The 11,754-nt window shown below is 37.5% G+C and overlaps 1 protein-coding gene across 1 annotated transcript; it reads right to left on the bottom strand.

Moving 5' to 3' along the window:
• Positions 1 to 343: 343 nt before the first annotated feature.
• On the bottom strand, positions 344 to 8,342 carry LOC137947636 (uncharacterized). Its single transcript, XM_068793433.1, has 13 exons — positions 8,299 to 8,342; positions 7,893 to 7,914; positions 3,123 to 3,244; positions 2,977 to 3,030; positions 2,764 to 2,883; positions 2,532 to 2,651; positions 2,270 to 2,411; positions 1,998 to 2,168; positions 1,744 to 1,899; positions 1,517 to 1,623; positions 1,006 to 1,398; positions 675 to 915; positions 344 to 577 (listed from the first exon to the last, which is right to left on the bottom strand). Exons 1-13 carry the CDS (start codon positions 8,340 to 8,342, stop codon positions 344 to 346), a joined length of 1,926 nt encoding a protein of 641 aa, XP_068649534.1.
• Between the last annotated feature and the right edge of the window lie 3,412 nt (positions 8,343 to 11,754).

Below are 11,754 nucleotides of genomic sequence, written 5' to 3'. Positions count from 1 at the left end.
TGTTTACTTGGTTTATCAAGCGGTATTTATGGCTTCGACCCAAAGTATTTGTGGCAAATTGTATGCATGTAGTGTAGCTCTTGGCATTTGAATGAAGGTTTTATTCATTCTTTCAACAACACCCTTTTGTTGAGGAGTACATGGAGTTGAAAATGTATGGTTAGTGGATATTATTCCATACATAAACGTCCACAAGAAATATACAGTAGCCTTTTTTCTAGTTTAAATGTTAAATCCAATAAACTAACCAGAAGTAAAAACAGTATAAAGTATACCCACTCCCCATCTCCGGGGTTAACGTGGGTTCTTCTCTTCATGGAGCACAGTTGAGGCTGTAGATCTTCTACAAGGGAGGCCCCTCTAAGCGGATATAGTCGTACAAGATTCCTTGGAACTGGCTCACAGTTCTTGTTTGGGTGAAGAAAAGAGTATTCACTCCTGGGACCAACCAAGTACTTTGGATATCAATGCTATATAGCTCTTGTAATCCATGGAGCCCATGTCGAGCGATTGCATTGTCACGCCCATTGGTTGTTCTACTAAAGATTGGACGGCTTGACGGATTGTTCAAGTGAATCTTCAAGCAAAAAGAGAGAAGAACTTTGTTAGTTTTTGTTTTTGAAAATTATAAAAAAGTGAAACATGAACTATGGAGAGATTTAATGATTTCATACTTGTAACTGAGATAAATGCGATGATGCAATCGCCACCCGGATGGTATAACTCCCAGGTCTGATACTGTTTAGAGTAAATCTGATTTGCCGCGTCGATGGTTGGAACCCTTGATCGCCTGTCTTCCGAGGAACATGTGCATAAAACCAGTCTCGTCTATAGTCACTCGTACCAACTGTGTAGACTGGATCCCCATTAGGATACAGTTCGGTATATCGATCCCACAAGCCATACTGCCTAATCCTGTCAATGTCAGAACATGAACATAATTAGATGAAATATAAGTTTCAACTGGTAAATTAATTGGATGAAGAGAAAATTTTGGTAACAAACCTGTCCTTGGGAGCGGTTAAAAATGAATTGAAGTAGGAGGGATCGGGATCGGGAACAAAGAATTCAAGTACTTCACGATCAGGAATGCCTATTTCCCAGAGTGTAGGACCATTCCTTGGTGGTTCATATACAAGATCACCCAGAAGTATATCACCTCCCGCTGTGATGGTAATTGAGGCAGAATACCTGTAGTCACCAATGTAACCTGGCACATACCCATAGAGATTGTAGGTTCCTGTTCTCACGTTTCTTATGGAGAATGATCCGCTTTCATCTGCTGTAGTCCAGAACTGGTAACCCTTAGATTCTGTTTGCCATGATCCGGCATCTCCTGGTAGAGCCAAGCCTACATAGGCGGAAGCTGCCGGTACCGCAGCATCTCCATTAAGATACCTGATAAAAATTTTGCAGTTCGTATTACGAGTGGTTTGATTACTCAATGAATTCTATTGGAATCGATGAGTGATACAGATTGCAGGCCTAGTATCTCTGATTCGATTTTCGTCCTTACCGGTCCCTTACTAGTAGTCGACCACGGACTGCACCCCGCTGGTAAGCATTAGGGAAATCTGCAGATTCCGGGAAACTATAAGGCCAGCTTCGAACTTCTTGCGCCATCTGCGATTCTCAGAACAAAGATAAATAAGAGGTTGACAAAATTTTCATCTTAATTAAAGAAGAAAGAGAAAACCCTTTTAATTTTTCAAAATATTTAGTCGATGCGTGCGAAATCGGAACCTGTCTTTTTGCATCCTCCCACAGGGAAGGAAACGGAGCTCCACCTTCGATTTTGTTAAGATAGAAGAAAACTGGGCCGTAAACTTTTTTCCATGGCTCTCCGTCCTCAAAGTTGGGTTCCAGACGATCCCCAGCATAATGAGCACTCTGAAACACCTATCCAGGGAAAAGAATAATGAGCACTTGTATTCATCCCCGTATGGAGTTGAAAAGAAGAAAATGGAAAACGATTTTGTTATGGGGAGAAAACTTACTGCGAGTGTTGTAGGTCCGGCGTGAGAGGTAAGCTCCTGCTTCATGGGTCCTCCCGATCGGAACTCTTGGCTAGGGGTGATCAGCCAAAAACCGATAGCAGGGTCAGAGCAGATCCAACCATGAACTTGGGAGTCTTTGTTCTCGATTGAAAACTGGTACTTGTCGTCCACCTATGCATGGAATTGACATCACCATAACGAATTGTTAGCTGAAATAGTCAAGGGTAAAGATCAAGTAATTTGATGCTACAAATTAAGATCGTTATACTTACTGTTCCTCTCAGTTCAGGATTAGTGGGGTTAACGAGGAAAACAGCTTCCTTGTAGGCCAAAGGCTGAGCTCGTGGAGGGTCCCGATCCTCCGGCATCGGCATGATATGGTTCCTCGTATCGTCCGCCACGACATACTGAAACCTGCAATGCCCATCAATTCCATCATTAAAATGGCGAGGAGTTGCTCAAAAGGGAAGAGAAGAGAAGAAAGTGTTTGGAAATGTGTGTGAGGAAGAAAATTTTTGCTCTAAAATCTCTTACTTGTCTTCTCTCAGTTTGAAAGTGAGCCTTGTCTGTGAAAGCTGGAAACCAGGCCACCCTTGAACACGTTCATAAATAGCATAGGAGTAGAAGCCAGACGAACCACGAAGCATTACGAATCTGCAGTTGTAAGTTGGCACTATTAGACTTAAAAGCAGAGAAGGGAAAGCAAACAATAAAACAAGATTATAGGTTTCCTTGTTCCAATAGAAGATGATAGAGCTGAATTGACCTCTTGTCGATGTTCAAAGGAACCTGAGTGCCAGTCAGAGAGGGGTTCCATGTCCTTGTGAAGGAAATCTCCACCTGTTCTTCGTTATTTTTTATGACCCTGAACTGTGTTCCCAGAATGCTGTAGAATGTATTGCAGCTCAAGTAATTCAAACGTGGAACGAATTTTTTTGTTCTTCGTTATATCTAAGAAGAGTAGAGGAAGATAACTTACACATCAAAAGATCCTCGATCCTGACTTGGGTCATTCCAGACAAGGTCCCAGTATCTGTCAAATAGCGAAAGCAATTGCACAGTTAATTCTTGTAGCTCAAGGGTTAAGTTGACGTACCTAAAAAAGCATTGTTCGTCTTCGCTTACCCTCTGTTAGTTTCTCTAGCCCGAAGCTGCATCAGATTATCAAGGCCATTGTAGCGGAGTCCGGTAACAGTCCCCTCCGGATTCAACAATGTGAGCGTGACGATGCCGTTATCAATCATCACCTGCACTAACGCCCCATTGACAAAACCATTAGCATATCTAAGAGAAAACAAACGCAGGCAATGGAGATAAAGAATGATAACCGTAAAGCTGAAGTGAAAGGTGTTAGTACATGTCTCCCCACTGTCCGCATTTGCACCCCCCTGGTTGTCGCTTCCTGCGCCTGGGTGACCATCAAAATCATGGAAAGGAAGAAGAACCTCCAATCTCTGTGAGTCGCCATGTTATCCACCTATCTGCGAATAGGCTACGGAGATGGCTTCCCACTGCTTTTATACAAAGAAAACAGAAATCTACACATGTAAGATCACATTCCAGATACGACTATACAGCAGTTGTTCCAAGGATAAAATTCCTATCCCCTCAGTTGGAGATTATTCTCCGATCGTTACGGAACCACTTCGTGAGCCAATTGGCTGAAAGTGTTCCCGTCTGATCCACCAAGACATGGAGGACGATTTCCAAACAATCGTCTGAATGTTGTCGTCGACAAACTCCTTCCAATTTAGATGACTTGTTTATACTTTAAACCGAACGAAACGTACTCTACTGTAAACCTGAGAGCTTCGGAGTCTAAACGCGTACGTTTTTCCCAGTCGGAGCTCCCTTTTCTTTCTGGAGTTTCTACCGAGAGGACCCAAGTGCAGGACGATGGCTTCTTAATTATTTAGGCCATATTTTGATATTATTTCAGTACATATTTTGATATTTTTCTTAAAATTTAGAATATTATTGTTGAAATTTTGAGGAGAAAGTTGATGGGTGAAATTAGGGATTACATACGTCTCTCCTTTATTTATAATGTAAATAATATAAAAAATTATATTATTGCCTCTAATCTGCCTTAAACCTTAGGAAACAACTTTCTTATAAAACTGAGTTAAACAAACCTAATTAGACATTCCTACATTTTCCCTCATTTTGGAGCATACCTTCAGTTTTTTACAAAATTTATCTAATAGTCCCCATACGCATAGAAAATTCAAAAAATGCTCTTCAACAGAATATTGGCCTTACAAAACTATGGGCTATGTAGCTTTGTGTTTTGAAGCTCCCAACTAACTTTGCATGGAGTCATGTAGACGTTTATGGAGCTTAGGTGGATGCTGAGTTGGCTCTTGCATTGGATGAGATGGTGGGCATGCATGGCTAGGTTGTGATTCCTGTAATGTTCCTTGTAGTATGTGGTCTTAATACTAGATGTCTTTACTCATCTATGTTATCAACACCCAATTTTTAATTTAATCATTATATTTAAGGCCACCCTAATCAATGGTTCAAATTGCACGTATAGTGTAGTGGTTGAGATCAAGAGGTCTCATCTAAGAGTTAATGTCAAAAACTTGACCACAATTATTGAGTATTGTACAATAATTAATCAATAGTCCAAACCAAATGATTTTTTTTACTAGCAATCAAAATCTAGCCAAACTCAAACTTTTTAACCCATTGGCATAAGTTTGAATCAAGAATCAAAGTACTCAAACTCCGAGGGCTGAGTGTCAGCGATTTAGATAGACTATACAAGCATTGCACTAATCCAATTATGTCCCTCTACATTAATCCAATGTTGAATGTCAATTATGTGATTAAAACCTAGATTAGAGCCTGAAATTCTGAGGTCTCACCAAAATAGGAAAATGAAGAAGAAAATCTAACCTTATAGGATGCCATGCATATGCACTCACACAAAATAATTGAAGAATTATTTGCATCCATTTTAACTTTAAATTGCTTGTAAAAGCTAATGACCTAAGTGGATAAATAATTCCAAAAGATGCTCTAAGAAATTGTAGGCATAAATTCTTTTGATAGCCAAACTTTGAATCAAATGCACTTATGATCTAGTTTGCATTTAACATCTTGAGAAATCTCATCTCATGTCAAATATAATCATTTATCCTTCCATTGTGAAATTTGTGACTTGAATCTTTGAATTTCTGCAAAGGAATGGCGATGGAATATCGCTAACTACATCGACATCCTTGAGGTCGTCCATCAGTGGTCCTTCTGGTTCACGAAGGTGATCATCGCCAAGATCTACACAAGTTTGACTCCTACAAGAAAAAAACATCTTTTAGAAGTCTTGGAATAAAGTTTAACAACGCGGAAAACATACAAAATATTTTGTAGTACATAATGATTTATTGACCCTTAATGTAGTCTGGCCATACAGAATGACTTGCAGTAACTCGTTGTGTGGTTGCATCCCAACCGAACCCACTAGTGTTGAGACAACTCAGTACTATTTGTTAAGTTTTCTTCTATGATCTTTCAATTCTTGTATTGCTTACAAGTTTTTTTTATTGACTGCGTATTCATTGAACTTATTGACACAATCCGAAAAAACCCCATTGGGTAACTTGATGCCCATATTGACTTGCTCGACCATTTAGTTGTCTTCTTTGAAGGTCCAAATGCCATATGATCAAGCATTTTGTTGTCTTCTTCCAGCCATATATTATCTAAACCCTCAATCTCCTCATGGATAAAACTTAATCAGACCACCTTAATCAGACTCTCTACCCATCCAATTGGGACACATGGAAACACAATAAAAAATTCAAAAAAAAAAAATCATGCGGTAAATATTTATAACACTCGAATCTCCTCACCACAAGGCGAGATCCATCCATAGAACTTCAAAATTATTTAACAACATTCTATTATATTTAAAAATTAATCAAATTAATTCCATTGTAGATGACTAGTCCTAATAACACAAAAACACACCTAAGTCCAAATTTACAAAACAACCCTGGTAGAGCCTCAACTGACTTCGTACTCACCACAAACCTTACCTCCACAATGATAGCGGTTTGGATTCGTTGGCTAAGGAAGGTCCGTGCATGCGACTCAGCCTACATAGAACTGGACTCAACTCACCCACCATTACCAAACATACTTTAAATCAGACTCTCTAGATACCCTAAAACCTATACCCTACAAACCCTCAACCCAAAACCCAAAACCCTAAACCCAAAACACTACACCCTAAACCCTAAAACCATAGCCCCAAAACCAAAATTGCAAAACCCCAAACCCTAAACCACTAAACCCTAATTTCTATTAACCCTAACCCTAATACCAGAAAGTAGACCCTAATAAAAACAAACCCTACATAACCCTAAACCCTAATTTCTATTAACCCTAACCATAATTTCAAAAAGTACACCCCATTAACCCTAAACCCTGAACCCAAAAAACCCTACGCCCCAAACCTGAAATTAAACCCTAAAACCTAACCACTTGAAAACCCCAAACCATAAACTGCTAAACCCTAATTTCTATTAACCCTAACCCTAATTCTAGATAGTACACCCTAATAACCCTAAACCCCAAACCTGAAACTACTAAACCCTAATTTCTATTAACAAATTCCAGATAGTACACCATAATAATCCTTATAACCCTAACCAATTAACCCTAAAAACCCTATGCCCCAAACCCGAAATTAAACCCTAACCCCTTTAAAAGCCCAAAACCCAAACCCTAGAGCCCTAAACCCTAATTTCTATAAACCCTAACCCTAATTCCAAAACGTACACCCTTATAAACACTCAGTAACCATAAACCCTAACTCTAAAAATACCATTAACCATACCCTATATACCATAAACCCTAATCCAAAACCCGTAATTATACCCTACATAAGAAATTAAACCCTAAATACCATAAACCCTAACCATAAATCCTGAAATTATACAACAATTAAACAATCAATACATATACCATACACAGAAATTAAATAAAATTAAATACAATCATAAATTAAACTAAAAAAATATATTAGGGTTTAGGGTTACCTTCTGAAAATTTGGAAAAACATAAGCTCAATGGGGGAATCAAAGTCGAATGGAAAAATTTGAGGGAAATCGAAGTAGAATTGGAGAAATTGATGGCGAAATGGAGGAAATCAAAGGAAATAGAAACCAAAACTGTGGAAATCGAGAGGATTTTTTGGGAAAAAAGCGAGTGAGAAGTGAGAGAAGGGGAAAAGGAGAGGTAGAGGCTTGAGGGGAAGAAGGTTGGAGGGGGAGAGGCACGCTACTGTGGGCCGAGAGTGAGAGCGAGAGGGAGAAGGGAGAGGGAGTGCGAGTGTCCGAGAGGGAGAAGAGAGAGCAGAGAGTAAGAGAGTGAGAGCAAAGAGCAGAGAGTGAGAACAAAGAGCCGAGAACAACAGGGAGAAGAGAAATTTTCAGGCCCGACGAGTTCAAGTGGATGAACCAGTATTTCAGTGGGAATCCTGATTCGCCTACTTTACTCTGGAGCTTGTTCAAGTGAATGAATTGGTTCATTCGCTTGAACCTGCTCCAGGTGCAACACTAACGGGTTCAAGTGAATGAACCATATAATCACATGAACTTGAACTTCAACCTATGATACACTAACCCCCCAAGGGAGGGGGGGGGGGGGGAAGTCCACCTAAGTAATTACTTGAAGTTCAACTTCAACTTCAACTTCAAATTCAAGGCAATAATTTAATTCAACTTCAACTTCAAGTTGGGTGTTAGTGTAGGCGAGTTTAAGTGCACTGGAAAATAGATTCCAGTGTTAGTGCCCCAAAATGAAAAATATAATATAAATAAGAGAATGAGTAACTTTTTATAATATACTTAACTAGAACATATACCTAAGCAGATAATTAACCAAAATAAACATGATTACTACACTAATAAGTGATTTAATGTAGTATTTTGATTTTGGTTTGATCCATACAAATACCCAATCCTCTTTTTGAATTGATTATCTCCTGCTCCTAATTTTTAAATGTTAAATTTGGGTCGAAGGCCCTATCCCAAAATGACTAGCCACTTAGGAAACCTCTTCTGCCAACTAATAAATGCAAGATATTTGTACTCACTAATGTATGTGGGACTATCCTTAATACTCCCCCTCACGTGTAGGCACTTGGATAATTTGGGTAGAGGCTCTCACGTGACAGCACGTGGATAATTTGGGTGGATGCCCAAATATGAGAACCTTGCTTTGATACCATGTTGAATTTCAGGACTCCATGGTTTAGGTCATGGAAAAAAAGACATTGAGAGAAAACAAGAGGAATAAAAGGTTATGGACTTGATCCAAACCCTCCCCCATAAGGTATATTTATAGATATCAAAAGTACCAATATTACAACTATACCCTTCACCCTAATAAGAGTGAAGAAGAGACAGAAAACGTAAATTCATTACATCAGTGCCAACCTAATTACATCATATATTCCAAAATTAAACATTTAGAAAGGACTTTGGTTCTAGTTCAACCTGGCCAACTAGCTGCCCAAGGCCAAGATTCACTACAAGGAACTATGTCGTAGTCCCTATAGAAGACTCTCCGATCACTGAGCTTGGCTTACTACTAATTCCTCATAAAAAAACTTCCACAAGTGAATAAATGATAAGAAAGACTACAGTAGCAAACAGAAAAGGTGTAAGAGAAATTGCTGACAAGAACCTTACAATTTCCATATATTGGATTGGAAGTTCAGTCGGGAAAGCTATCTACATGAGAGTGCAAGTGTTCTACTAGAAGATTATTCAAGTCATTTAACATGACTCAATGACTTTACCAATTTGCAAAAACTCCTTCCAATTTAGATGACTTGTTTATACTTTCAACCAAACGAAATGTACTCTGTTGTAAACCTGACAGTTTCTACTAAGAGGACCCAAGTGCAAAACGATGGCTTCTTAATTATTTAGGGCATGGCGCACTGCTCCTTTTCCACATTGTTTTGCTCAAAACTTTAAATTCTTTTAATAGTTTTTTTCATTTTTATAAACTTGTTCCAACTAATTTTTTCATTCACAATGGAAATATATTTCATCACTAAATACCCATTGCCATGATTTTATTTTTACTTTTTAATGGAAAGAGAATCCCATATTTAAAACTTACTGCAATGAAAGTTTCATCTTAACAATGAGTTGATTTTTTTGGATAAAAAATCATGGCGATAAATTTTTACTATTAACCAAAAAATATTTTGGTCAAAACATAGGTTGAGAATTTTTATTTCGTAATGCTATATTTTGTCATTAGAAGTTCATTAAAAAACCTTTTTAAATAGTGTCATTAAAACTTATTTTGAGGATTTTTTTTAACAACATGATGCAATTTGTCTTTATAAAATTATTGGAAAAAGTTGAAATTTTCTGCTTAATGTTTTTTGAATTTTTGTTTTAGTACATATTTTGATATTTTTCTTAAAATTTAGATTATTATTGTTGAAATTTTAGGAGAAAGTTGATGGATGAAATTAGGGTTTACATACGTCTCTCCTTTATTTATGATGTACATAATATAAAAAATTATATTATTACCTCTAATCTACCTTAAACCTTATGAAACAATTTTCATATAAAACTAAGTTAAACAAACCTAATTAGACATTTCTACATTCTCCCTCAATCTGGAGCATACATAGAACTTCAGTTTTTTTACAAAAAATTATCAAATATTCCCTATACACATAGAAAATACAAAAATTGATATTCAACACAATATTGGCCTTCAAAAACTATGGGCTATGTAGCTCTGTGTTTTGAAGTTTCCAACTTACGTTGCATGGACCCATGTAGACGTGCATGGAGTTTAGGTGGATGCTGAGTTGGCTCTGGAATTGGATGAGATGGTGAGCATGCATGGCTAGATTGTGATTCGTGTAATGTTCCTTGTAGTATGTGGTCTTAATAGTAGAGGTTTTTATTCATCTATGTTATCAACACCGAATTTTTAATTTAACTATGTGTTTTTTATTCATGTTGACATGAATAATTTATTCATATATTTAAGGCCACCCTAATCATTGATCCAAATTGCAAGTATCAAGTAGTGGTTGAGATCAAGAGGTCCCGACTAATGGTTAATGTCAAACAGCTTGACCAAAATTATTGAGTATTGTACAATAATTAATTGGTAATCAAAACCAAAAGATTTTTTACTAGCAATCAAATTCTAACCAAAGTCAAACATTTTAATCCATGACACATATGTAAATCAAGAATCGGAGTACTCAAACTCTGAGGGGTGAGTGCCAACAATCTAGACAAATTATACAAGTATTGCACAAATCCAATTATGTCCCTCTACATTAATCTAATGTCGAATGTCAATTATGTGATTAAAACCTAGATCAGAGCCTAAAATTTTGAGGCCTATAGGTTCCCCAACTTTCACCAAAATAGGAAAATGAAGAAGAAAAGTAAACCTCATTGGATGCCATGCATATGCAATCCCACATACTAATCTAAGAATTATTTGGTATGCCTAGAATTGTTTGGTATAAGAAGACTTGACTAGCATGCCTTTTAACTTTACATTGCTTGGAAAAGCTAATGACACAAGTGGATAAATAAGTCCAAAAGATGCTATGAGAAATTGTAGGCATAAATACTTTTGATAGCTAGACTTGGAATCAAATGTACTTATGATCTAGTTTGCTTTTAACATCTTGAGAATCTCATCTCATGACAAATATAATCATTTATCCTTATATTGTGAAATTCATGACTTGAATCTTTGCATGAACTAAGTAACATGGCATCTAGGAAAGTTGTCAAATCGGCTCTAATGGTGCAGTGCCTAAACATCTTGTTGAATTTATGAAAAAGTGAAATACTTACATTGACATCAATAACTTGTTGTAATCAGAGTACATGAACCTCTATTTATAATAGAGGAAGGTAGTAGAGTCCAATTACAATAAAACTACCCTTGTCCCAATTACACCCAAACTCTAACACTTAAGGTAAGTCCTAACATAATTAGGTAACTCAATATTGATAAAAGACAAATATAACTTAAACTAAAACTCTTCTTGGTCGTGACCCTAAGATAAAGATACTTTTGTGAGTCCTTCTTGATCTTCTAACTAATGTGATAAGGATGCCAGCTCTTGGTAATCATTGTGGGTCCTACTTCTTATGGGCTTGGACCCATCTTGTGGGCCTTCCTTGGTCATGTGGCCCATCTTATAATAATCTTACATATGTGGGCTTCCATGGTCATTTGGGCTTGATCTTATCTTCCAACACTCCCCCTCAAGTTGGGGGTGAGAGAACAGATGAACTCCCAACTTGCTGCAAATGATGTATAAAATATTTTTGTATAAAATGGCACATCTTCCAATATGCCTTCATCTTCTAACATTCCCCCTCATGCTGTTGCGTCCTTCCATGAGGACCTGCGACATTATAAGTGAGAGTAAAAATTACTCCTAGCTGGTAAGTCATTGCTTCATATTCCAATCTTAATGCTGGATGTAGGGCACACTCCACTGCTATTGGTAGTGTGTCTATCGGCATTGCTCTTAAGTGTCAACCACCGTATCCTTCCACAGAATAACGACTCTCAAGTGGTAGGAGACATAAAAGCCATTACAGGTGGGTGGTTGGGGGGGTGATAACATAGTTGTAATCATAAGTTCTTCCATCATTTTATCTTTTTGACGGGGATGAAGTTCCTCTGTGATGGACTTCCAACTATAAATAATTTTCATCTTTTTGAC

The sequence above is a fragment of the Aristolochia californica genome, unplaced genomic scaffold (assembly GCF_029961685.1).
Source record: "Aristolochia californica isolate CCGP_79_NKW_82.1479 unplaced genomic scaffold, dmAriCali1.0.hap1 SCAF_13, whole genome shotgun sequence".
NCBI lineage: Eukaryota > Viridiplantae > Streptophyta > Magnoliopsida > Piperales > Aristolochiaceae > Aristolochia > Aristolochia californica.
Note: the sequence above shows the minus strand (reverse complement) of the source record. Positions and strands in the feature narration are given on the sequence as shown.